The sequence below is a fragment of the Haliaeetus albicilla genome, chromosome 19 (genome assembly GCF_947461875.1).
Source record: "Haliaeetus albicilla chromosome 19, bHalAlb1.1, whole genome shotgun sequence".
In the NCBI taxonomy this organism is placed as follows: Eukaryota; Metazoa; Chordata; class Aves; order Accipitriformes; family Accipitridae; genus Haliaeetus; species Haliaeetus albicilla.
Genome location: NC_091501.1, coordinates 19,936,064 through 19,963,754, shown reverse-complemented (window position 1 = coordinate 19,963,754; position 27,691 = coordinate 19,936,064). Strand labels below are relative to the sequence as shown.

The following is a 27,691-nucleotide window of genomic DNA, read 5'->3' as shown; positions in this document are numbered from 1 at the left end:
GTGCCTTTTTCAGGGCTGGTGGAGGATATGCAAGGAAAAGTCCCGCCACTTCAGAAAATGGAGAAGCCAGAGAAACACCGAAACCCGGGTGGAGCAAGTGAGAAAAGTTTTATTAGAAACAAATTGGAAATGCAACTCCTGTTAATTCAGAAGCGCAGACTTTTGCAAGCTGAGATTCTAGCATTTCCTTTTGTATGCAAGAAAAAATGCTGAATCTGAAAACAGTAGACTTAACAGAATATATGGACACATGAGTACAGCCCGTAAACTGCCCGCCTCCACCCCCCAGCCCAGTCAGGTTACAAAATTTAATTTCTGTGGTGACAGCAAAATCTATCAGAAAAAAGCCTGGTGCCTGGGTCCCCATCTGAAGCAACACTCTGGTGTTTGGGAGTCTCAGACCAGCAGGGTGGAGATCATACAAATACACCTTTTTTTCACATTCCTGACCTAAAGACACCTTGGATCCAGAAAACTCAAAGCGTTTAGAGTGCCTGATTTATGGTGGTTTATTTTTCTGTACTGTTTCACTCTCTATGCATTGGCAGGCTTGGGCAGTGAAATGGGACGGGAGGCTTTCACTTTTCCATCAGCTCTCCTTGCATGTGTGCTGCTTGCCTGCTTGGACTCACAAGGTAGAAGGGAAAGTGTAAAAGTCTGTTTTCTATTATTTTCATCGCAATTGTTCCCTAAACTATCACACTAAATCCCTGGTGACCAGTATTGTCAGTATAAATGGGGATAGCTGCAGGGCTTGGTTGGCTGGGGCACATTACAGATCTGGGGCACTGGCTGCCCCTGCCCTCCGTGTGCCAGCACTGGCAGCTGTGGAGCTGGAAGAAAATGTCCCCCAAAAGACATTAGGGTGGCTTCCACACCCCTCTGCATGTGTGCGGGTCCGGCTCCAGCAGTGATGCTCCCAGCCAGCCCGATGGAGGACAGATCAGGCAAATGCTTCCTCTTGTCATAGTTTTGGTGAAAGAGAAATCCCACACTGAAGTAAGAAGAAATCCCTCTTCAGTCAGCTTTGGGCCATTTAAAAACAGGGCTCTCTTTACAGAGCCACAGAGAGTGAAATGGGGTTAAAAACCTGTCTTGCTCAAATATCTAATTCCCAGGACAACCAGGGCTCTTAACGCTGAGGGCTCCCTTAATCGGTGTCACTCTCTATATCTCCCATAACTTGAGGTCAGTCCAGCACTTGTCATTCATAATACATCTGACTGAAGGAGACGTGTATAGTCAAATCACCCTCTGCAGATTATTCTCCCGGTTCAGGCTGGGCTCCTGCTTGTGTTCGGCAGCTGACTCTCAGATGCCCGTGCCAGGCAGGAATACCTGGGTGCACCCAGGTGAAGTGGGGAATCATTTGTGAGCTTTGGTGGGTGCCTGTTCCATGCTCTCTCTGCAGTCAGTCGCTGTGAGCAGGCATTAATGGCTATGTTCTAATGCGAAGATGGCTTTGTGGATTGGGAAAGCATTATGGTGACAAATGAAATATGCATTGCCTGTATCTTCTTAAAAAAAAAATAGAAAAAAGAAATTCCCAGCCCCCCCAAACAAGTTTGAGGTTTAGATGAGTCTTTCAACTGTTTTGCTTGGACAAAGGCATGGAAATCAGGTACCAAACCCAAAAGGTCTTTGTAGATGTAATCATCCTTTATAGTATTTGACTACAGAGCCAATTTAGGAGAGGATAAATGCTACCGGTTAGTGATTACAGGAGGCAGCAGCAGAGCAGAAAGCAAAAATCCCTGGGGAGGGGGGAACTGCAGAGACCTGGGACAAGCCAGCACCAAAACGCATCTTCTTGGAGCCCTGGCTACAGGTGCTACAGTCCGTGCATGGCCACTTAAAATGAGCTCAGGACGACATCATCAGCTGAGGGTACAGCGCGGCCTGACGTGACGTGGCAGAGGACTTCCATACACCTCAGAAAAACTTGGCCTTGCCTTGGGATTTATGTTTCAGGCTGACAACATGAGAGACCCTTGATTTTGGCCGCCTGAGCCCGCCAGGAGCGGTGGGTCCCCACCGACTGCCATGCCGCCCAGTGCCTTAAGGAGGCTTCCAGCTTCACACGCAGGACTGAGCTGCTGTTGTTCCTCTGCACCTCCCTTGAATCCCCCTAAGCCAACACCCTTTGCTAAGACCGAAAAACATTTTCCAGACGCAAGCATGTGTACGTGTGTGGGTGGGTGGGGTGCAGGGGACTATGAAAATTTCAAGGGGAGGTATGACATCCTGGCTTTCTAAATATAGAGGACCTGAACTGTGGCTTCTCTCACACACCAGCAGCGTGCTTTCTGTTTCGAAAGGCCCCCAAAGCAAATATTGCACTGGCTGGTAGCGTGAAAAAAAAAAAAAAAAAAAAAAAAAAAAAAGTCCTGCGAGTTGATTACAGTTTCCAGCGCTCTTGCGCAGAGCTGTTTTTTAGGCAACGCTCCAAGTGGTGCCCACGCAGAGCCGGCCGGGCCGGCAAGGCGCAGATGGCCGTCACGTGAAGGCGGTGGCGGGAGGAGTGGGCTGGTGGCAGCCCCGGCACGGGGTCAGGACCCAGCGGTGCTTCCCCTTCGCCCACCGGCCCCTGCCCTTCCAGCAGGGAAGGGAGAGGGGTCCAAAGCGCAGCCCCCCCCCCCCCCGGGGCAGGTGCCACCTCGGTGCCTGGTGGGGTTGAGAATGTGACATTTTGGCTCCGTGTAAGGCACCATGTCTCGGTTCCCTTTTCGTTGCCGTTATTGTCGCTCCGGTATTTGCATAGCATAACATCAAAATGCCTCAGAGCCAGAAGAAAGTGGTAGCTGCTGCTTCTCCTTTTAAAAAACAAGCAGTTATCCAGGCAGCACCATCGCTGTTTGCGTGTGCTCGGGGTGGAGGAGCAGGCATGTCACCAGGGGGGTTACAGCCTTTGGAAAAGTTTTGCAGAACTGAATTTAATCAAGACCAATGATCTTTAAGCCAAGCTATAAAATCCTGCAGAGAGTTATATCCCAGTAATAGACCCTATTAGAGGGTCTAGTGCAGTCTATAGAAAGGATCTCCTCTCTATTAAATCCTCTAGGGTTTGAGTACTCATTTACACAAAGGGCCCTTTTAGCTGTGTAAAATGGCCATAAAGTAGGTGTAAAAATGATTGATGCCATCTTTACAACCCCTTTACACTGGGAAAACAGTGTAAAGTGGCCAGGGTGCAAATGAGAATCACACCTGGGTTTGTGAGAGTAAATTACACTGAGCCCTTCGCAAATTCTGTGTGTCTGTAGCGGTTTAATCCTACCCCTTTCTGCGGAATTCACCCAGAGAATAAATTTCCAGGACTTAAAAAAAACTGTTTTTTTCTTCAACACCTCTGTCCTTTCCAAGCCTTTTAGTCCCAGTCTTTCTCCTGGTACAGTCTGTGTGGACTCTGACACCAGGAAAAGGCTGGGAGCTGTCTGAGTACGCTGTGGTAGGTGAAAATCCTTTAAATAGTACTTTCCAAAATTCTTGATCCGAGCAAAATACATGTTGTAAAACCATACCCAGGGGAAACCAGTTCCAAATGCTACCGTGTCCATTTCCCCATCTCTCCTGTTCTGATTTTATGCTTTTGAGATATATAAAGAGGAAACACAGAAGTTAGTCTTTGCTAGATCAAAATGCCCCATATTTATTCATTAAGCATTAAAATACCGACAGAATATATGATTAATATTGCTTTCTTCCAGAGCAAAGGTTAAGCTGCAAGGCTCTGATTAGTGAACTGAACTCAGCGGCGGTGGCTCAAAGCGGAGGGTGCGCTGTTAACGGAGGTGCACAGCTTGCTAAGCGGAGCAGGCTCTCTTATCCAGATCTTCCTTCTCTTCCCCGTCGCCACGCTGAAGGCATCTTCAGTGACTCTGTGACCACCACCGCCGCGTCTTTCGAGCTCTAGAGGAGTCCCAGCAAATTTAAGCCCGGGGGTGAGTAGGCAGAGGCCAGGCAACGCGAGCCCAGCCCCATCTAACAGGGGCTGGCCTCTGGGAGCCCAGTGCCTGGGAGGTGATGGGAGACAGGGAGTGAAAACATGGGTGAGACCGAGGTCAAAGGATTAAGGAGACAAAAGCGCGGCTCTGGTGGAAATGCCACTCAGCCGAGGCCACCCAGCCGTCTCCCACAACAGCTTGCTGCTGCCAGCCTGCACGCAGCGCAGCACATCCTAAGCTAGGGCTGTGCAGACCAAGTCATCTTCTGAACAACAAGGAAAAGGCAGGGTGGGAAAGCATGCCCCGCTCTGCCAGCAGAGCCTTCCTCTTGTTTTGCCAACTTTCAGGGTGCAGCGCCTGGTGGCGAGGGCGGGAGGAAGCCCCAAAGCTGAGCTGTCCTTCAGCCTCCCCTCGATCCCTTTCCCGCTTCTTGTTATCTTCTTTGCGGAGACGAGAGCCCACAGTTTTGGTCGTAGGGAGGAGCAGGCGCAGCGAGGGTCGTGTAGGTGGGCGGAAGGTATATCCTCCGCCCTACACTTCCACGGAGAGCGCAGTGGGAGTCGTGCGAGGGATGGGGGACAAACCAATATCTAAGTACAAGCAGCAAGTGAGAGGCACCCCTGTGGACCCATCTCATATGGGAGGCTGGCCCTGGCACGGGTCCGCCAGCGCTGCTTGCGGCATGCCCCGCCGGAGTCGGGGGACCCGGGCTGGATCCCGCCACCGCGCGGATGGCACCGCCGATGCCGGCAGACGGGTCTTACGTCGCCAACCTGCCCGCACGCTCCGCCGCCGTCTCAGCTTGCTCCCAGCGTGCCTGGGAGCCAGGCTGAGGGCTTTGGATGGGTGGCGATGTGTAGGCAAGCAAACGGGCACCCTTGCAAATGTGCCCCCCGGCCACGCTTACTGTATTTTTAGTATATACTATACTATATATAGTACTGTATATTTATTACTGTTATTTGTAGATGCATAAAAAAGGCCATTTGGAAGCTGGTCTCATAAACCTTCATTTTCTGAAGCTCCTCACTTTGCAGCTTGGCAGAGAGCACCTTGGTGACGCTGACTACTCTAGAAGCACTTTCCATGACAAAAACTTGAGCGTGTACACCAAGCAGCACTCTAGGTGGACCACAGGAGACTTAACTACGCTGTGATCTTCTGACCCTGGAGGTATGCTGGTCTAGCCCCGGGGTGATGTGTGATCACCATACGGAAGGCAGTTTTGGGGTAGGATTAGAGCTACTTAAGACAACTAGCTTTTTGCCAGACTGGGTTTTTGACTTCCTGGTGGCTATTTTTGCTGCAGAAACAGAAAGTTTTTGTTTCTTTGAAGCCTTATAGAAATATTATTTGCTTCCTCCTTGCTAATGACTATGGCACAGTTTTTCTGGCATGTGATTGCTCCACCCCACCTCAGAAACACCCTTGCTCTGGCCGGGATCGGGAAATCCCTAGTCATGGCAGGGTGTGAGCACCAACTGCCTTGCCCTTGCATAGATATATATTGGCAGGCAGTGCAAAACGCTGCCGATTCAGAATTGCTCCTACATTTAGAAGTCCATGCTGTGCAAGTGGAAATGACAGCTCGAGGGACAAACCAATACACTTGTCTTGGTGTAAGGCTAATAAGACTTAAAGCACTTCTAGAGCCACACTTTCGGGGTGAAAAAGCACTGTTTGAATGCGTTTTGTTATTCTATGCTGCTTATTAAGAAAACATTATGCTTTTGCCCTCATCATAATAAATGATGTCTTTGGGAGACTGGCAGTCTCTTCTTGCTTCCCTCCCTCCACCCCATTTTAAAAACATTCATTGTTGCGGGGATATATCTTTCAGGGCTGTTGGCCCAACTCCACTGCTGGTGTGTAAGGCTGATTGTCTTCAGAGCAGTTACACCAAAAATGCATTTGGCCTTTTGTGCTTGGAGTATAATTGGTGGAACTGGCTAGACGCCGGGTTTGGGAGCCTGCAATTACAGCAATGTCAACATAGTTTTCAACGTGACTAGTGATTTAGGGTCCTCCACTTTAGAAGAGTAACTCAAGGTTTCTTAAACTGATCTTTTCTTACAAAGTGCCGAGTGTTCATACTTCAGAAATCTGCCTGGGGTCTCAAGCAGGGCCCACCAAATCACCATCAGTCAACCCACTCATATTGTTGTTTATTAGTAATTGGTTTAGGTAACCTATATCATTAGTCACTCTGAAAATTCTTATGTCTATTTTATATGGCAGTTGTCAAGATATTCACTTTGCTGTTGGTCTCAACCTGTATTTGAAGAGGTCTTGACCTTCCTAATTACTTTTACATCTGGAGAATCCCCATCAGGTTAGCATGGATTATATACAGAGCATCTGAGAGACAATATATTCCCTAAGCATGATCAGCATGATTATATTTAAGCAGTTTGGACCAGATCTTTATCTGGTAGAAATTGGTATAGCTTCTCCAAAGGCAAGAACAGATATCTACCAGCGAGGGAAATGTACCCTATTTCTTAGCGGCTGTAGCCCTGCAGATGAGTTCCCAATGATTTTCTAAGCTCTCATTTTGTCTATGGCTATTAAAGATCCTCTTTGGTGAGTATTGTACAGCTGCATCTTTAGGACTTTGTGACCTCTATATAATCTCACAAGAGACCTTTTGCAAGAGCAGTCATATAAAATGCTCTTAAAATGATTGAAAAATATGTTCATTAAAACTGTGTGAATGTTTTTCCCTTGTCAAAAACCTTATAAACACTCATCCATCCGTGGTGTCTATGGTGGCAGTATGCTGACATTTTCCGTTCCCTGGCTACAGCCCCCCGCCTGCCCAGACCCTATACTTTCTGTTGCTGGCCTTCAGTAGCAGTTAAAGGGTAGAACCGAACGCCCACGTAAAAGACCTGGTATCTGTGTTTCCACATCACAAAGCATGCCGACAGACACACCAAGGCTGCGATCAGATTGAGAACCATCTGCAGAAGTAAGTACAGGTTAAGCATGCTGGTGAGGCTGCCACAGTCACCTGCGTCCTGGTAGACGAAGGTCCTACCAAGGGGGTCTGCAGTGTCCAGTTTGCACTGGCAGGACTCGAGGATGGTATCGCAGGTAAATTTTGTCATCTGCAAATAATGGTGTGCAGCAAAAGCCACTGCCAAAACACAGGCAACCAGACCCAGGGCACTCAGGAGAAAATACATCAGCTGAAAGAAAGCAAAAAAAAAAAAAAAAAAAAAAAGAAAAAAACCACTCTTTTTCCAGCTACACAGAGAATGAGGAACACAGAACGAATGCATGCACATGTACTTCACAGAAAATGCATGCATTCAATGTACGATCTGGACACTGTATGCTTCAAAAATTGCAAGGCAGCTATAACCTCCTGGTGATGCAAAGGTCAGCAGGTCATCGCAAGGTTCTAGCCTTGCATATTTTGTATGACTATTACCTTGCAATTTTGAGACCTGACAAGAGCACCAAGAAATCTGTCTCTATACAGCCAGAAGCTTTATAGAGAGGGAGGGAGCGTCTTCCTCTACCATCGTACCTGCATTGGCTAGACTCCTAGTAGTCAGCTGAGATAAATTAGTGCAGCTGCCTTGAAGCAGAGCTGAGCAGACTGAGGCTTGGGCTGACATCTTATCCCAGGCTGCACTGAGAAGTAGGTGTTCTTGAAACTTTGTGCATGTGTTATTCCCAGCTCTTGGTTTGCATGCCCAAACAAATTTGATTTATACTTGCAAATCAGTCAGTGAGGTGGCTGATCTCCCGCTTGTGGGCCTGCAAATGCAGCCAGCCTGCTTGCTTCCCAGGTCCTACTGTGGAGCAGGAATGCAAATCTCCACAAGAAAGTGCATGCTGTGCTCAATCTCCTTCCAAAACTTGCCCCATAAACATGGAAAAGCCTTTCAAAGGTGTGAAAGAGCAGCGAGCTACTTTCATTTCCCAGTGCCGTGGCATTAGGGCAAGGGTCTGCTTGTCACCCTGCTACTCCTTACACCAGTGGCAGCTTTAAAATAGGGTGGCTTTTATCAAGGGTAGCTACGCAGAGTCCACCCGCACAAATGCACAGAAAGCGGCAGCAGCTCAGAGCCTTTGTCGCTCCAGGTTGCACCTGAGACCTTTGGATACCAGAGCATATGGGCTTCCCTTGCTTTTGATAGCTGGAACTGGCAGTTGCCGTGTTGCATACAAAATATGTGTGAATGTATATTAAAATCATATTCTGTGTTTAGCCAAAATAGCATTTTTGGTTCTGTTCAGCACTGCAAAAACATTTATTTTTCTTGGCGTCTTATCTGTCAGACACATGGCATGGTTGGGAATCTGTTATTTTAAACAGCAGCTTCTCTCTTTCTGTCTCTTAACCTCAATAACGCAAGCAAACTAGCAATATAAAAGCATTTTTTATGACCTTGAAACTCCAAGTATGTATGTCTTGATAAAATTCACGCTCCTGGTGTATTTGTCTTATATCTACAGCGTGAATCAATCTTCCTATTCAGTTGCCAACTTGAAAAAAAAATATTTGGGCTTGTTGCAGATCTTAAAGCACTAGATATATATTTTCTCTTCCCCCGCACCACCGAATTCTTACAGCAAGATCTTCATTTCCAAGACTTGGCTACTATTAAATTTAATGACTTCCCCTGCAGCCTTAAACCAAGGGCAGCTTCAGAATGAGGGTGGCTCTTATTAAATGCAATTACTTTATCCCTGCAGCTTTCAAGGTAAAGGTCCATGGGAAAGGTGAAGTTGGAAAATGGGGACACCTCCTCATAAAAAGCGCACAGAAAATGGAGCACTACTGACTGATGGACCCCCTCCAAACAAAGATGTGGTAATTCATAAGCTGATGGCGTTACTTTAAAAGATGATGCAAATGTGTTTGATGGGGAAAACGGAAAATGGACAAACATTGATGACCATTCCTCTTCTCTGAGGGATGAAAGTTGTTCTGCGATGTAGAAATCCTAGTGGACTGGCTGGAATTCCCTGGATTCAGACCAGCAGTAGACAGAATCAGGCCTCCCTAATAAATGAGATATTAAGCCAAGACTACACGATGTGCCTTATTCTCCCCTGGCAAGTATTTTATTTAGCTGCCAACTTCTATCCAAAGTCAGGACAAAATAGCATAAAATCCACAGCCTAAGCTACACTCCAGGTACAATAAGCAAGAATTTGCCTGTTCTGTACCTAAAGGGAAGGAGATCTCAGAATCTGAATACACAGGCAGTTCTTACAGCAGTCCTCAGAGGCAAACAAAGATGCGTGGGGACATAGGGCAATTTCCAGATAGCTTATTATTCTCACAAGATGTTTGCAGAGGAATCTCTCTGCGAGCTGCTGAAAATGAACACATTTTCAAATATCAAAGGTGAGGCAAATGCAAATACTGCCTGTGAGGGAGCACAAGACAGTGAGTGCTGAGGTCCCATCAGCAGATTAATCACATGCCAGACCTGAAGGCAACTTCAACATGGCAAATACAACCCCATAGTGAGCTCTGCCCAGGAACCAGAGCTTGCCACTGGAAAACTGTTTTTTAACAGCCTCAGAGAGGTAGACACTGTGATTGCTGTTTAAATAGAAGGAGAAAAGGGAAGCGGGGAGGGACAGCATAAGATGAGGTCAGAGCATGGCAGCTCATCCTCCTTTGGGTTCCTCATATGAGGAGGAAACATTTTAGCAATATTTACTGGCAATAGTTTTGCTCTGTGCCAAAAAGAATATAAATAACCTAAGATGGATTGAGTTCCTCATGGAAAAGGCTTCTCACAGTTATCAGAGATGAAACCAGAAGGGTTTGCAGACGTGGACCCCTTCTGAAGGTGGTGGTGGCTCGGGCGCAAGCCCATGCAGGGAACAGGAACCATGTGTCATGGTGTGGGCTGCTGGGGCTGGGTGGGCAGGAGTAGAGGGTGTCACGCTACCGTGGGAGATGCTGTGATGAGGACCACAGTGAGCAATCTGTCAAATATTAGCAAATCGCTCAGGAAGTCCACGGGACTCCTCAAGATTTTCCTATGTGGTCGGTTTTGGTTTTTTTTGCCAAGGGAAGAGGATCTCCCCTTTTAAATACACACATAATAGCGGGGCATGCTGCTTTGCCGTGCTGCAGAGCACTCTGCCTGCAGACACAGAGATGGGGCAGGGGCAGAAATTCAGCCTGGCACTCGCCGCTGTGCCCCCGAAGGGCAAAGCCACCCTCCCTTTGGGTGGTGGTCTCCCTTTCTCACGGATGCACGGGGTGCAGCGGATACCCGCAGTAGCGTCAGGAAGGGACTTCTGCCGAAAGCAGTTCTAACACCTCCTTCTTTGACAGGATCCAGGGCTCAGGCAAGTGTGAAATGAAAGAAGCAGCTGTCGAGGGGGAGGAAGGCAGAGAGGACTGCACAGGTCTCCTCCCATTTCCCACCCCGAGGGAGTCACTCACAGTGGTCGTAGGGTCACCTCGGGGGTTGACTAAGATCCCTCAGGCCTGTGTGTGTGGTTCTCCTCCCAGAGTGACCCTTGGGCTATGCAAGGGGTCCTGGGGTGCTTACTCTACTCCAGGGAAGCCTGGCCAAGGTTTTCTTGTAGGATGATGCTCGCAGCCATGTGCAGCCTCGGTGGGCACCAGCCACCAGTGTGAGGGCAGGGACTGGGCTGGGGAGCAAGTCCTCAGGACGACAGTCGGGGCAGATAGGGCTGAACCCAGCCGTGGCACTGGATGAAGCATCAGGTCCCCAAGGAGGAGAGAACCACCCAAGTTGCTTGGCTTTGTCTCATGATTGTAATTTTGCATCCTCAGCCTTGTCACCGAATAGCTAATGTTCTTTTTTTTTTGTTCAGAGACAGAGTCTAACTGTCATTTGAAGATCTGGGAAGTGATACTGGAGATTTAGATGAGCCCTGTGTGATCAAAGGCCTGGAGGAGACTCTTAACTCCTACTTTATTTAAAATAGGTACGTGCCCTGCAGCCAGAAGCCATTGGCCAGGAGAGGCAGGGAGGAGGGAGGCACTGTGGGATAACAGCTCCTGGTGGGGATGCAGGACAGGAGAGGTGAACAGCCTGGGAATGATTGAGTTTTGTGGCATGCTGCAATCGGAAACGTCGCAAAGGTGGATTCTGGGGAGGAGGGTGCTTTGGGTAGGCAAGAGTCTGTCGGCCATTGACTGAACCAGAAGCCTTTCAAGAGAGACTTTAGCCCTAACTCTGCCAGGTGACGAGGAATAACCCATTTTACATCTCTTGGGGAGCACTTTAAAAGCATTTCTTTTCTTGCGGGAACGATGGTTCACGTTCCTCTCACTGCCAGGGTGGGTGGTGTTGCTAAGGGTGGCAGAGACATCTGAGCTGCCCAGCCCCACATGCCGTTCCCACCACGAGGGATGACTCCCTTCCTGCTTGGATGCCAAGTTCAACTTAATGCTGCAGGGCAAGCAATAAAAAGCCTGGTGTGGCAGCTCCCGCCCAGCCCAGCAGTTCCCTGGGCAGCTGTAACGCTTACTCGTGGGTGTAAAGGTGACAGGGTAAGAATGTAAAGGCAATCAAAGGGCAGAAACAATTGTTCGTCTCCCTTTCTTTATCTAACCACGGGAGAAGCTTGAGAGAGGCACAAAAGACACACCGGGGTCTAATTTCTAAGGGAGGATGAATGCCAGGTTTCAGAAAGCCGCTCCTTGCATTTGATTTCCTTCTGCCTTTCTCAGTTAATAATCACTGTTATTTTGTGTTGCTTGCGTCGGTATTTTTCTTGGTTATTATGTGTCTGCAAAATATTAAGAGCCCTGAAAATTACAATAAGGAAAAACAGCCCAGAAAAATGGTGTTAAAAAATACCCCATCTGGAACAAGGGTTCTCAGCCTCTCTTTTCTAGTCGCTTAGCAGTGTCAGCAAAGCAGTTTTGGGGACCAAGGCGGGGCATGGCGCACGGTTTCTGCGCCTCTCTTGCAATGCTCGGATGGGAATTTGCTTCATGGGAGAATGCTTGCCTCTATGGTTTGCTAACGCTTTCCCATGTTCACTAATGCCTGACCCTAACACAAGGCACCGTGCGCTGGGACACGGCTACCAGTGCTCAGGTACAGCCTCTCTCCCCAGCCATGGAGGTGGGCAGGTAGAGATTTCCACCCACACTTTTTAATTTGCCTGTGCCCATGCAGTTTCTTATTTCATGGTGAGGAGCAAAACTGCTGGGAAGATGCCGAGATGCTTCTTAGATCGCATTAAAAATTAAAACTTGATTTAAGTGGTCCCATTTTATGCCACCCTACTTCTTACCCAGCTCTCTATTAATATCTCTACTTAATCAGGAACCCTCAACCTTTCACTGAACACTTCCAAAATTATTCCAGCTTTGTTGATATGAATCTCTTTGATATTCTTAAAACATGGCAAATAAAACAGTATCTTGTTCTTATTTGAAATATTTGTTATTAGTGTTTCCCCTTTATAGGCTACAGTTTCTTCCTTAGCTGCATGGAAGATACCAGAAAAACATTCTTGCATTTCAGGTGCATTTTCACTTCTTTCCATGTGGTCTTAAAAATACCCCCAGTATCAACTTTTTTGATTATATTTAACAACATGAGAAGAAAAAGAAATTAAAGAAAAGGCAAGGTACCTTTACTGTGAACTGCACACACGTCTTCTCATCAGGTTGGTACAAAACACAAAGCATAACAAATCCCACTAAGGACACCACACAGACCTGCAAGGGAAGAGATGTAGAATGTGTCAGAGTTAAAAAAAGAAACCACAAAAATACATTTTTTTTCAAGCCCAAACACCTTCTCTGTTAGCAGGACCATAACTCAAGGAGCAATGTGTAAGTGAAGTCATTTGAGCAGGGGCTACAGCCATGCGTGTAAGAGCCTCATGTGTTTGGATGCACTTGTGAGGAGGAAAGAGCTTTAACCTTCACTTTACAGATACTGAGGCACAAAAAACTTACTCAGAGGGACTTTTTGAATCAGATCTACAAAGACACAGCCCAGCAATAGCCTCTAGGATGTGTTTTGAATTTTCGTCCATGTAACTAACTATCAAAAAGGAGCAGAAGGCTTATGAAATTGGGCTTGGACGCCCGAAGAGCATCATCCTATGTACCACTGGGTGCTGACAGAGTTTTTATGTCACCAGTGCAGGTTGTAAATCAGTAACCATAGCTGTCGCTGGACAAGAAGCAGCACAGTTTATAGCAGAGACTTTCAACCTCTCCTAGAGCAGACACCTTCCCGTGGGGCTGCCGGGGCTGGATCAGGGAACGAGAGGAGTCCTGACTGCGCCCGCAGAGGGACAGGGCATTGCTGGCGGCTGGAGCTACGCTTGGAGAAACCTATGTGTGTTTGGGTTGCCTTGGGAAAAACAGGTGAGTCGATGGCATGCACGCGTTTTTAAATGCAGCTTCATATCACACCTTTAAAAAAGGTCCAGGTGTGATGAGCCTTGGTGGGGACCTCAGCCGAGCTCAGCCAGCGTGCTTTCAAAAGCGCTAAGGCTTGTCTTCACGCGGGGCCGGGAGCGAGCCTTGCCTCCTTGCTAGGAGCAGCTTGATTATAAATGATAGCTATTAAATTCTCAGGGACTACAGCGAGAATCTGCATTTTTCCCCCCTTCATTTTACTTTGGGCCTTCCAACCTAAATGATTCTATGATTCTAAGACTTCTCATTAATTTGGGGCTTTCTGCTTTCCCAGAGCAGTGGGATTTGCCCTCTCGGGCCAGCCCCAGGTGCCAGCTGCCTTTGCTCGGGGTAGGACTACGCCACGGAGCTGCCTGCAGGAGCGTGGGGCTCCTTCACAGCCCCGTCCCCCCGCTCACTGCACGCTCTGGCAGTGCTGTTCACATCCAGATTTCCAGTTCCACAGAGGACTGCTCGACCTGCAGTGAAAAACGCATAACTGTCCTTTTTAAACAGCAACGGTTAAACACTTTTTTTTTTTACGACGTGATGCATAAAATACCAAACTTTTCTTTGTATCTCATTGTTGGTGTAAGGCAGTAGACAGCAGCCCCGTAAAGGAGGAGTGCCTCTCAACACACAGATAGTCATGTCCCTGAAGAACCTGTGTGATTAATAACACTTTTTCCCATAAAGTTTTATTTCATGTTGTTTCAGTAGGACATGAATAGGAAGTATTGCCTGAGAACATTTCTAAAGAAAGCGTCAGTATTATTTACTCCTTTCCGTGTCATGTGTATTTATATTCTGGTCCTATGACTTACACATGGCCTCCAATTTATTTGTTTTCTTCTTTTTATTGTTGACAGCCATAGCTGACAGGGTTGTCAGGGGAAAAAAACAACCTTTCTTGTCAAAGGTCCTTCAGTGCTGGGGTTTTTTTTGCCCTATAGTGCTTCTATGTGACTCAAGCATGTTTTATTTCTCAGGATTAATCGACTATGTCCTTGGTCCCTTGCACTGTATATTAATCTTTTAATTCAATTAACATGCCCATAAAACTTAAATCTTAAGGAGATCATATCTCTAGTAATATCCAAATGATAAACTCCCCCAGTGGCAGTAGTGGCTGAAGGAAACAACCTGCAGCGAGAGCTAAAAAAAAATGCTTAAATACACTCGCTTAACATTACATCCTCAAATTCATGTGAAATGAAAGGGGCTGCCCATGTCAAAGCTAGACCTAAGTTTTTTCAGGATCTGGTGCTGAAGGATCTTGTTATGAGCAATAAATCAAATTTGCTTTGCTTCAGCTACACTAGTGGGCATTTACACTTGCATGAACCGAGGGCCAGTTTCTCCAGGTTACTCCCGTGAGACATCATGGGACTGTGCCCGCTCTCCCATTCCCGCTCCCATTTTCCCACAGAAATCCAACACAGCTGCATTCATTTCCGAGGGTAGAGTCAGATACCGATGGTGGAATTTACCATCAACTGCCTCGTGCAACTCCTGCAAAAACCCTGCCAGATTTCAAGGTGGCAGGATCAGACCTCCCTCTTCAGAAAGCTTCCCATACAAAAGACTATCGTTTAAAAGGATTTCCATTCCTGCACGCACTTTCTAAAGTTCCTCTGGGATTTAAATAATATACTCAGGGATACTTGAAGAGGCACATTTGTAGAGAGGTATTTATAAAAGATTACACTGGGTCAGGATTCCAGCAAGTCTTGGCCAGGATATTTCAGAAGGCTTAAGTATTTCTTTTATAACAATATACCAACTTTTTTTTTTTTTAACCAGAGATGTGTATTTTGTAAGTGACGGTAAAAAATAATGTTGCTGAGAATTATGACCCATATATGTTTTACATTTGGGTTCTTTAAAGGTAAATTCACTCATTGGAACAAACCGAAGTGTGGAACATTTATACAGAAAACAGCTTTATGCTTCTATTTTATACATTATTAATAGATCAGTTTTGAATTATACCTGTGAAGTGTAATAGAACAACTATAAAAATACTCTGGTAAATATTTGTTAGGACCTGCTAAGTGACTAAGACAGCTGCATTACAGCAGGCACGTTATGGATGCTGTTGATGCTGATTGCTAAGTAGCATTAGGTAATCCTGCATCCTAGTGCTTCAATAGCCACTGCACTATCCCAGCATGAAGCATACATTTCCTATGCCTTATTGACTACGCACACAACATAAAATGCAATTGAACTTGCTTTAGCACTTGCTTGCCACCAATCGATACGCATTTGTTATACAAATAAAATAGATTCTCTAAGAGCTGCAGAATAGCAGTTAATTAGATCAGCTCTTGTAACTGTTATCTGGAAATCTAGAAATATGCATTTCTATGCTGAGTAAATTTCAACTCAAGTTTATTTCAAGATCCTATTTCAAAATTTTCCAGACGGACTATCACACCCTTTGCTGAATAGATAGTGACATGAAAGGTTATCCAAGGAAAGAATTTAAATTTAGAAAAGTACTGTATAGAAGAAGATCCGAATGTGATACAGAGGTATTTAGGAAGGGTACAGGTTTAATTTTGGTTAAGGCATACCCTTTGAAATCCTTTAGTTCACAATCCAGGGCAAACAGCTGTTTACTAGGGCTGGCTGAAAACTTAAAGTTTATGCTGTAGAAAAGTTTCAATACTGTTTCTTTTTAGTGGGAAGCAGTAGATGTTCCTTCCATTGGGCAGGAACATCTCAGGGCTGAAAAGTGACTTCAGAATTAGGGTTTTTTAAACCACAATCAAAATAGGAGTAGACGTTTTCTGGGTTGCCCCCACCCCTGCTAGTTGCTAGAGCCTGTTGTCATGAGAACTGAATTAAGATCCTATAGATTTGAGCAGGAAACAGGACCTGATTCCAACCACATTCAGGAGTGGGTCCCAGCTGAATTGCCTGGGAGAATCCCTGCACCCACGGAGATCTAGCGTGCAGTCCTTGGCTCTTCAGGACTTTGGCAATGTATGCGCACACTGGCTAGCACAACTGGGTGTTTCTCACCGCCCGGAGCCTCACACCCTGCTGCAAAATAGATGGTTCAACAGTGAGACTGCAACCGTACCGCAACGCACATTCAGCACTTGCAAGGAGCATGCCTTTACGTATGTTGATCATCTTAAAACCAGAACTCAAGCAGTAAAGAAGATCGATCTCAAGCTTTATGTACCCCAAATCCCTCACCATCAGCTTTACTTTAGCCGATCTCGCCCTGCTGAAGAGCTCCAGCTGCCACTGAAGCACGGCGGGCTGGCGCCCTGCCCAGCATGGTGCCAGCATCCTTCTGCACCATCCAACCCTGTCCCTCCCACTAAACTTATTACACTTCTTAAAAGCATCACGGGTGAGAAAAACAGGCTCCAACAGGAACAAACACAGGTGACAATGCAGAAGGGTGTTTGGACAAAGCCCACAGACATTGCCACCCAGTGAGGACCACGAGGCTCAGGGCAAAGGAGCTGCTTTCCCCGTCCTCACCTCCCTGTGGCTCATTCGCTTCTGGTCCTGCAAGGACTAAGCACAAGGTGTACGAGTGGCGCGAGGACACCACATGGTAGTGATGAAGATGGTTATGTAATGTACATAATTGGGAGAAATACGAATACATAGGGCACAACTTTCCGCTGTGGTTTGCATTCATTCTCTTCGCACACTGACATATTAATGTGGTTTGCTTTATTTTGACAGATTTCAAAACCACAGATTGCTCTAATCTGTCTGCATCTCTCCCTTGTATATTGGTGAAACTGGTTTTTCTTTTGTTACGGCTACAATTTTAGCTCAAGTGTTGCTATAGAACAAAGCAACTCCAGCAAAGTGCTTCTTACCCAGAGCATCTTGGAAACCCTGGCACATGAGGCTGGTAAAGCAGGATAGTTGAAAACAGCCACCAAGAAATGAAGGAAGGAGGCAAAAACCTGGTTCAAAGGAGCATCTTGGGTCTACACCACATCACAAGACAAATGCTGCAAACACTCACAAAGACTCATCTGCTCTTTATATGGGGGCTTGTTAACAAGAACCACCTGCAACAACCTTTATGGGCAGAAAGAAAACACACTGGAGGACAATACCTCTCAAATATACGCAGTGTAATGCTACACAGCATTGCTGGGATCCACAGGTGAACTATGCCCTTTCTAATAAGAATGTAAACTCTCAAACTTCAGGGGGGAAAACCGGTATTAACAGAGTTAGGAAAAAATTTCCATTGTGGACAAGTTATTTTATAGTTGCTGACTTCAAGACACTATGGATCTTTCTGTTTGTAGGGACAAGGATAAAGAAATTATCTCTTGTAGCTATCTCTGAAGTCTCTGGCTTACCCTCAGAGGTGATATTTGGCTTGATGGCTCACCTGCCTTATTAGATACGGCAAGGCTTAGCTCCTGTCCACACCTTTGGAGAAGCCAAATTTAACATTCTCACTGGACGCAAACATTGATACAAGAAAGAACATGTTCCTGTTGGCTTTGCCATTATGAACCAGGATCATGTCTGATGCCAGACATCTGTACAGGCTGCTGCAGACAGCAACACTGATGTTCATTTGCTTTATGAGGTTTGAGGAAACTGCAGTGAAAGTGGGTACTACAGGCAATTTTCACTGCCAGCTTTCATCACCCTCAGGTCAGCCTGGGTCTTACTACCACATGTAAAAGAAGCCAGTCTGCCACTCAGATGTATTGTACCTTAATGGTTTTTTCCCCTTATAGATTTCTTGTTAGATTTAAGGACAGTCTAGTTGCATATAAATTACTCCCAGAAATAATAGCTGTAATAATAATGATAAACATGTATATTGTGGTTGCAGGCAAAGGCCATCATCATCTAGGAAATCATTCTTTTAACTGTCATAAAACCTATAATAACTGACCATCCCTGCCCCACCTACAGAATAAAATAATGATGTCTTTACTATAGTCCCTTCAAGCTATGAAATTACACGCCGTGGCAGATGCACAACTTTCTTTTAAATTCTGTAAAGTCATCAAAACCCTGCAAGAACATTCATAATCAAATGAAATCATATTTTTCCGTAATGATCTTTGCTGTTTAGGTCAGTTGCTCAGCAGTGAAAATGGTCACTTGTGCTGTGGTAAGATTTAATTCCCGTGGCAAAGCGCTGCAAAGGCTACCATCACTTACAAAGCCAGGAGCTGCAGCAGCAGTCCATTATGGCTGTTAAGTCAGAAATACGGTGCTGGGTGATCAAACGCTTGAGGGAACAAAAAAAAAAAATAATTCAAAGTTCCCAGAGCCAGCAGTGATTTGCAACGTGAGAAGTGTAGCATGGCTAAGAGCGCTACATGAACACGATTTGCGGTTTGAGATGTGTCCATGATTATGAAGCTATGGAAAGCCATCATCTCTATATAGTCAAAAGGTTATCTAGGCTGAGGAAACCTGTTTGAACAATATCCCTCTACAAATCTTGCCTAGGCTTTTTGCACAAACATAATCTAGCCAGAAACTCTGATTTCCTCCCTCTTTCCCCTTGAGGCTGTAGCTAGACCAGGGGGCTAAACCACAGAGGTGTCCAGGATTAGATCAGCACTTGACCAGGTATCACACAGACCTCTGGTGTGCAGCTACCTTCTCAAACCATTCTGAAAGGTAACATTTCGATGTTTTTTTTCCCCTCAGAATTTTCCACTCTATACTTGATCAAAATAAAAGTATGGATTTCAGTTAATCAGGCATCAATGCATAGTTACTCTTAGAAAATGATGAGCTTTAATGGCAGAGGGTTCTGAGGAAAACCGCTCTGGTCCTAGATACATATATGGCTATAAACAAGCACGGGAAACCTCACCAGAGCATATTTCATGCAGTGTACCTCATTGCCTACCATCCGGAGTTTCACATACTTTGGAGAAGGTTCAATTAAATACCTAAACTTGGAGGGTCTTCTTGAAGGCAATCCTCCCTCAAACCTTTTGATGTTTGCCCATGGCTAATTGAAGCTAGCTTGTATAAAAAATGGATGCCTGCATGACTATAATTTCCATTAGCTGCTTTGATGGCACCAGTTTTTAAGTATCACCTTTTATTAAAAATTGAAATCGGTTTCCCTAATAACAAGTAAAAGTTAAAAACCCAGCAAGGCTGTATAGGAGGTAAAGCCTGACTGAAAGCCACGTTCACAATTGCTGCAGGAAAAGGTGTCAAAAGCAACAACAAAAAAACCCAGCGAGGGGCCAGGGCTAACAAGAAAGTGTCTCTCTCCTTTCAGGCTTTGAAAGAGAACACATTTCAGGGGTTTTTAAATAGTCAATCATCCCCCATATCAATATGGAATGGGATCGGTTGCCTCTCGCTCTAGCTGGGGATGCTTCCCAATTATTGACCCTCTCTAGGAAGATAAAAAGGTTGCCTCATGCATAAAGCGGTTGTCTGATGTTTGGCAGGGCCACCACCGTGCAGCCAGAGCATCCGGCCTTGTGGAAAAACGTTACATGCAGCAGATGGGAGGATCTGGAAAGAGAAAGGCAAGGAGGCTGACAGGGGTTTACCCATACAGGTTTGCCTCATTTTATCATGTGAGAGACCCTCTGCAGAAAGGCTTTTAGGTGGCAACATCTACAGAGCCTCATCCGTGGGGAAATTGTCGGAGGCAACATGGCCCTTGAATCGCTTTGTCACACTGAGCCAGCGAAACTATCTACATTATAGGAACGGCTACATGTACAGAAAATCCCTTCTGGTCCAGAGGAGCATCCATCTCACCGACCCCAGCTAATCGTTAGGACACGTTTAACCCCAATTTCTAATTTATATCACTTTATAGCATGGTACCATTCTTTTTGCCCCAGACACCTATATACAATGCTTCATCCTTTCAGCATCTATTTCACAATGTTCTCAAAGCTTCTCCTTAACAGTTATACACGTCACCATCTCTGTACCCATTTTCAGGATGAAAGTCCTAACCCCTGGCCTCTCCCTGCTGCCACCTCCTACCATTTCAAAAGTTCAGCTTCATTTTAGGGGCCTTGCTGCTTCCTTGGGAACTGGGGATGCTGGAGCAACTTTGCCGAGAGCTGTACAAGCCAGAGGGGGTGCTGGGTGCAGGGAGCTCGTCACACTGCCTTCTTGCCCTTCCAGCCCCAAAATGACACAAACCCGCACAACCTAAAGAGGCAGAGGCTGGGTCAGCACTGCCTGTTACAGGCAGCACGATTGATTTTGGCACTGAGGTTTACCAGCCCATGAGCACATGCTGAGTCAGTGGCAGGACCCACCATCCGAGTCAGACTGTCACGCAGAAGTACATCAATTAAACAAACATCTCGATTATCAGCATCTGATAGGGATACGCAGTGTCTGGGGATAGTCCTGGCTGTTTGCTACCCATGTTGTACTAAGCATCGAAAGGTCTTTGAAGCATGAAAGCCAGCCAAACTCCTCTGCCAGCCCAGGTTGTCTTGTACCGTTCTCTGATGCTGCCACGCCATGCACTCCCTCTCGCCCCTCATCTCCCCCAAACTGTCCCTCACAGCTGGGTTTTCCAGCCATCGTGGGAACTTCATTTGTCTCACCTATCCTTGTCTGTGAGACGTGGGAAGCAAAGAATTTGTTTCCTTTGGTGAAGGTTTTGGCTTAAATTTTTTGAAGGTTCTTTAAAAAAAGTATAAACAAAGAGACATAAACATTACTGACTCCAGGTAAATGAAGAATATTTAAATTGCTTTTTCAGTTGAAAGTCTGGCTGCCTTTTGCACCACAAAGCCCCACATCAGCCTCACTCCACCAGGGCAGAGAAGCCAATGCTTGAACGCTGATGCCAAAAAGCAACAAGACATGGTTACCCATTGGGTAAAGCTCCGGGACCCTCTGGCCTGGGGGTTTACCTGGGGAGACGTGGCCCTGAAGGGCCTGAGCAGGGAGGAGCATCAGAGATCCCGGGCTGGAGGTTTGGCCCATGGAAGATCTTCTGAGACACTTTTTGCAATAAAATAAATGACAGCTGGAGCCATGGTTGCTGCCTTGAGCTGCCTGAGAAAGATTTTTTGAAAAATGTTTTTAAAACTCCCGATTTTATGTACATCCATACATATATATGGATTTAAAATAACTTTCTGACAGAAATAATAAACAGCCTGGATAATCATTTCTGATGAGCATTTCTGTAACTTTCCTAACTGCCTGAGTCTGCAAAATGGGGCTGAAAGGGAGCTCGCCTGTGAAAACTCTGATACTCTCTACTTTTGATCACAGTGGAAATAATCTAAGAGCAGATATTTCAAGGAGAAATACATCGTTTCTTCTTCTGGGTGTCAAAAGGCCACAAGCTAATGAAAAAGAATGAAAAGGATGCCATTAATATCTACTGCTTCTGCAACACTTTTCATCCAAGGATCTCAAAGCAAGGGGTGACGGATAGCCATTATTAACCCCACTTTACAGGGGAAATAACAAAGTCTCGGCAAGGTTAAGTAACTTGCCCAAAGCTACGCAGCAAGTCAGTGGCAAGACACAGAAAAAAGAATAAAAAGTCCTGCACTCCTGGGTGAATTTGTGAAGAGTTTGTCCAAGCTCCTTCAAAACAGCAGGAAGGAAGAGACTGCCGGGGTGGTCCAGCCTGCAGTTTCGGGTGCTGGGGACAGGTCTCACAGAGGAGCCACGCAACTGCTTCCAACCTGGACACCTTTGCTGTAAATGGCTACAGGTAGGTGAAACAAATGCCACCCTCGCTGTTTTTAATTGTGTGTATCGCCTGTCCCTAGCAAGGCGGCAGAGGCATTTTACAGGGAATAGGTTGTTGAAGCTGAAGCAGAAGTGGTAAATCACGTAGGCTCCATGGTTTCTGTCCATAAACCTTTCCTTTGATTCTGACTAACGCCCCCGGATTTCAGAAGAAATGCATTTTGAACCAGTAGGTTTTAACCAGGTTTCATGGTGAAGCGCTTCTGATGCAATGCAAGCTGTGCTGTTGCCTCCTGCAGGAGCCGCGGGAGGGAAGAGCCAGTGCTGGGCACCCCTTGGGGGGGACCCCTTCGGTGTCAGGGGCCTCCTCCGCTCCCCGTCAGCAGACTGCTGGCCACCTTTATTCCACAGGATGGGGAACCCAATCCCTGGCCTGCGCTATCCTCACAAGCCTAGGCGGTCAGGTTTTGAACCGGTTTAATTCAGACTGCCTTGCATGGTTTTCCTTGGTAGCATTTTACTCCAGCTGCTTCTCTAAATAAGTTCCTTTTCATTCATGGTAATGCTCTAAAGCACTCGATTTTCAGCCAGGAGCGGTGTCACCATTTTGCCACTAATAACGAAGAAAGAAAAAAATCTTTCAATCAATCAGAGTCTATTTAACACATTAGCAATTTTCCTTCATTTTTCTGTCATCCTGCATTAACAGCCGTGGGGTCAAATCCAGCCCTGGTGTAATTCCAAAGGAGTAACACTAGGAATGAGCTTCGCCCATTATCTCTAATGTTGCTAGAAAGGTCTCGATAATAGATTTTTTAAGTTCTTGATTATGAATACTAATCAAGTCCTTTAAAAAGAGCACTTGAGTGGGATGCTACTAAAACAAATATGCTCTGGTATTTTACACCACATCTTTCTGTTCTGTTGCTCATTTTTGTGCGAATAAATGAGTTTCGGGAAGTCACTTTCTGGCATGAGGTTTGCTCTTGAGCAGCATGTGGGTCACCCATCCCCTACCTACATGCCCTCCGTGCAGCTTCCCACAGCAGCCCAAGAGCCAGCCCATAGGACGTCCAGTCACACATAGGACGTCCCAGCCCAGGCTCCTCTTTCACAGACCAATTTCCCCCAGCTTTCCGGAGGCCGATCCTCAGCAGACTCCCTGCCACAGCTCACCAGCAGCGCCCTGTGACCCACACACCAGTAACTCCAGCTCAGCAACTCCTGGCCATCTCTGTCCGATGTCCCAGTGGGCACCAAATACCTCCACGGAGACATCACAGCACAGGAACAAAGTGAATGCAGCACCATGTCGTACGTCCTGCATTTTGGCCTCAGATACAAGCTTTGCGTTATTCCCGTGGTGCATTGGCCACGGCCAGCGCTCCCTATGCGCTTTCTTGCTGGGAGACTCTGGGGCTGCACCAGCACTTCAACCTCTCCTTTCTAGCACCGGTTTCCCTTTTTCCCACCCTCTCTGCTGGCGTCAGACCCCTCTTTCCCTTCTGCTTTGGGCCGAGGGTGCAGGAGAGCCATGTGGTTCCCCAGGACCCTGCCTGGCCACGTGCCCCCAGCACAGGGTCCCTCTCGTCACCCTGAGGGCAAGCAGGGGAGCACCAAAAGCCATTCCGAGCCAGGGAGGAATCAAACGTGCTCAACATCGCACCAGAGTCCCCAGGGAGAAAGTCACCGTCTGAATCAAACCGTAGGTACAGTAACCCCTCCCCACGGGTCCCTGCCCGCAGCCCACAGGCTGCACTGGTCTTCCCAATAGCTGGGGCACCCTGTAACATGAAGCAAAATGAAGCCCTGACCGCCACAGCCAGCACAGTCCCAGGAGACGTGTTCCCCCAGGGGTTATCCTGGCTGGCTGGTGAGTGCAAAACATGAAACATGACCACCACGGCTGAGAGCTGGGTTTTGCTTTGAGTCGTGGGTTAGCTCAGGAATGCAAACGGCAAATTTTGCCTGGTTTTCAGGGGGGAACTCTGAAAGTGACTGAGCTTTGCCTCATGCGGACATCCGAATGTCACCACTGCCGGCAGCTGCTGCTAAAAACGAGAGGGGTTAGAGCTCTGTTTTCAGAAAGCAGTGACTTTGGTGGGGTTTCAGGCCTCACCGAGGGAGATCAGGCATATGTGGATGTCTCGGATGCTGTTTCGATGCTGATGACGTTCACATGGGCCGGGGGCTGCTTCCATGGCTTTTCCCACCTCCCCAGCTGTATGCTAGTTCAGTCCAGCTCACTCTTTCCCCAGTCTTTGCAAGTCAACGTTTTCTAGTGAAAAAGCTATTTCAAACCAGGGATACTACAAGTGCTGTCTGGAGAAGAAATAATCTGACCTCCAGAATCCCCAAATAAACAGCAGTAGTGAAAATGTCACATGCTGTTATTTTATCATCCGCACTCCCCCCTGGCTTGTAACAGCAAAAACCCCAGGAGGAAGTTGTCCTCCTGAACAAGGGCAGGCTCTTGCCCTGCAAAACATTGCTCAACTCTTAGATACCTCTTTGGTTGGAAGAGAAACAAGAAGGGCGAGGTGAGTAAGAGGAGCGTTTCATTTGGGAACTCAGGTCCTGTTCTTTCCACTCTTTGGAGGGTCGCCCAGCAGGATTAATACAGCAAACCCCAAACAGTTCAGGTGTTCAGATAATCCTTCAACTGGCAAGGAATTACATTTGTGGGATATGCTCCCATAGCTGTTTAGCACATCGAGAAATCTTTTCTCTAAGTACCTAAACACAAATTTATTTGCTGGGAGTTCTTACAGTCTAACAACACCCAAAACAGTGCTAACACATCAGTATATATTTTCCTGAAGCCTGCTGCCTGGGGAAAAAAAAAACCCTGCATACTAAATTGCACCCATGGCACATCCCAGGCTCATAATCACCGACCCCGTCTCTCCGCAGGCAAACCGCGCGTCCCTGAGCACATGGCCAAGCGGGGCCACACCACACACAGCACCGAGACCCCGCACCTCCTCCCCACCTCTGCTGGGCAGCCGGCCCTGGGGACCAGCCCGGGCTTCGTCCCCCAGCAGTGTCTCCTATTTATGCCTGGGACGACCCTGCCCTTATCCCGTCCCTGCCAGCCCACGCGGCGAGGCTGGCGTGTCACTCGGAAACCGCGCGTGACTTGGCAGGAGCCACCGGTGGGCCCTGGGACGGGCTCCCATTTCCCTGCCACGTTACCCACCCACCGGTGCCGTCCCCCTCCCCACGGCCATGTGCGGTCTCTCCCTCTGGTGGGGGAAAAGTCGGGGAGCGGCGGGCAGGAAGGGGGTTAAATCGCAGCGGTTCTTCAAGGCAGCACAGCGAGGAAGCTCAAAAGACAGCCATTTCTTTCCTCTTGCTATTACCAACGCGCCCCGGTAAAAGTTGCGAGTTATAGAGTTATGCTGTCACTTCTAAAACCTGATTGTTATAGTTTGGTGGGGAAAGAGGGAAGGCAGCATAAGTAATCAACATTTTTTTTCAGCATCACCAGGCAGGAGTTCACTGCAAAGCACAAGCTAATACGTACATCTAGTGAACAGCAACCCTGCATTTTATTTAAGGTCTGTTGGGTATTTCGGGGAAGAATACGAAAGACTGTGTTATTCTGCAGGAGCAGTTTCCTTGGGAAAGTATACCCAGACATTTAATCCCAGGAATATTTATAGTTAGCATAACTCACATGGTGTTGTGCATGCAGTTGGTTAGTCTAAAGTGGAGCATCATGCAGCTTGCATTAATGTTGGCAAAGGCACTTTATGGAGAAACAGACTTTATGCTTACAATTATCCCAGCCCAATATGGAGTGTCTCTGACTAGCAGAGAAGAACTGATGCCTGCCATAAGGAAGCCCAGCACTGTTACAGAGATGCCTAATGCCAGCTGCAACAAAGCAAACAGCAGCGGGAAACGGCAGCCACAACAAGTGTGGGATTCCTCCTCCTGGCCAGTTTTGGGATCCCCCTTGGTTTTCTTCTGCTTCTTCTTCTTCTTCATCGCGGACTCTTGCGTCTTGCTCGAGTCGGTGCTTTTCTCCCCTTCGGGTGCCTTCCCTGTCTGGCTCTGGTTATTCAGGGACGTGCTGTGCTGGGGTTTCTTCTCCTCCTCCTTTCCCATGCCGATGAACTTTAGGTTCTCACGTGCGTGTGTGTGTGCGCGCGCTGATGGGGGTGTGAGTTTTTTTGCCCCCCAAAGCTTCGCTTTGTGCTGGCTGAGTTGTTCCTGGTATTTGAATCAAGGAGGCTGAACAAATATGGAAAACATTTGGAGCAGATTGTCAGAGCTTCGAAATGCCACATATAGCCCAGAGAAGAGGGGGATTCAAGGGGGGTAGCGAACTGCCAACGTGCAGGCGCCAGCTCTGCACTGGGGCTGGCTGTGCACACACGGCTGGGCATGCGTGCCACCGCAGCTACATAGGTGTGAGCACACACGTGTGTGCATGTTTGTGGAGCAGCTGGACGGGCAAATAGCACGCAGAAAGTCTGCATTGCCAGCTGAGGAACAGGAGGGAAATCTGTCTCGCCAGGGAGCCGGGAGCAATCAAGTGCCTGTGTCTGTGTGCGCACCGAGCAGGCAGGTAGGAGCTCATCACGCCGCGGCTCCCCTGGGCATTACTGGCATGCAGAGCGTAACTCGGTGAACCCACGCAGCACCATGCGCACAATGGGCACGTTTCATGCACCGGCTGAATCAGATTAAATAGGTGCGTTTCAGTGGGAGGGAGTTGACTACGTGTGTGGAAAGTATGAAATTAACACAAATAAAAATTCAGATTAATACCCTCGGGAGCCAAAAGGAATCCTCTCTCTTCCCCAAAGTTGCAAAAGCACAGCTAGGCATGTTTTATGAGGAGGCGGACGGACCAGCAATGAGGACTGGTGCTTCTGTGCAGGTACTGGTAACGCTCGGAGCTGAACATCTGCTGAGGAGTTTCCAGGGCTGCAAGTTACCCACACCAGGAAGATTGTTTATGTTACCTAAAAGAAAGAGAGACGTCTCATTGTGGACATATGGTCACTGCACTTTCTCCGTATGCTGGCTCACGCTGGTGCTCGGGGACAGCACACCAACAGAAGTGTGGGGTTTTTTCCTAGAATACTCTCAAGTTGTTCTGCAGCTGAATCCAGCGCTGGGAGCCCTGGCAGAGCCTCTCAGACACTGGTGGGGCTCCCCAGGGGCTCACCCACGGAGGTGCCGGCAGGACTGGGGTCTGCAGAGTTAGACAGCGAATAAATACCCGGTCTGGGAATAGGAGGGAGCAAGAAGAGGCGGGTGGTGAGCGGTCCCGCGCCAGAGGCGATGCCGGCAGCCGTGCGTCCAGCCGGGCCGCGGTGCACGCGTCCTCGCAAGGGAAGACCGTGGGAAGCGGGAGGCTGCCGCGACACCTGTGCTTAGCTCACGCCAGAGGAATTACTCAAAAGCTTAGGGGTAAGCAGGTGCTTAAATGCTTTGCTGGCCTGAGGCCCGAGTGCATACAGCCTGATGTCTTGCCTTCCGACGAGCCGGGAGCTGCATCGGGACCAGCGGAGCACCGAAACCCCTGCTCGGCGTGTGCGGCTCCGTGGCCGCATTGTCACGGGGAAGCCGTACGGACACGTGGGCTCGTGCTGCTGCCCCACCAACATCAACAGGAGCAGCATAAATGGGCCAGCCAGCTCCGTCCCCACCATTTGGCTATGTATTTCTTTTA

At 47.4% G+C, this 27,691-nt stretch overlaps 1 protein-coding gene across 1 annotated transcript; it reads right to left on the bottom strand.

The window, feature by feature from the left end:
- Nucleotides 1–89: 89 nt before the first annotated feature.
- Nucleotides 90–26,267, bottom strand: SSPN (sarcospan). The gene is made up of 3 exons (XM_069806679.1): nt 25,783–26,267; nt 12,547–12,633; nt 90–7,135 (listed from the first exon to the last, which is right to left on the bottom strand). The coding sequence occupies exons 1-3, from the start codon at nt 26,113–26,115 to the stop codon at nt 6,770–6,772; spliced, it is 786 nt and encodes a 261-aa protein (XP_069662780.1). The 5' UTR covers nt 26,116–26,267; the 3' UTR covers nt 90–6,769.
- Between the last annotated feature and the right edge of the window lie 1,424 nt (nt 26,268–27,691).

What these genes read in the sequence shown, in the direction of transcription:
- SSPN (XM_069806679.1), bottom strand. Translation starts at nt 26,115, where the DNA reads ATGGGAAAGGAGGAGGAGAAGAAACCCCAGCACAGCACGTCCCTGAAT. An exon ending in CATATTGGGCTGGGATAATT is followed by an intron (nt 12,634 to 25,782) that starts GTAAGCATAAAG and finishes CTTCCCTTGCAG; the next exon opens with GTCTGTGTGGTGTCCTTAGT. An exon ending in GTGTGCAGTTCACAGTAAAG is followed by an intron (nt 7,136 to 12,546) that starts GTACCTTGCCTT and finishes GCTTTCTTTCAG; the next exon opens with CTGATGTATTTTCTCCTGAG.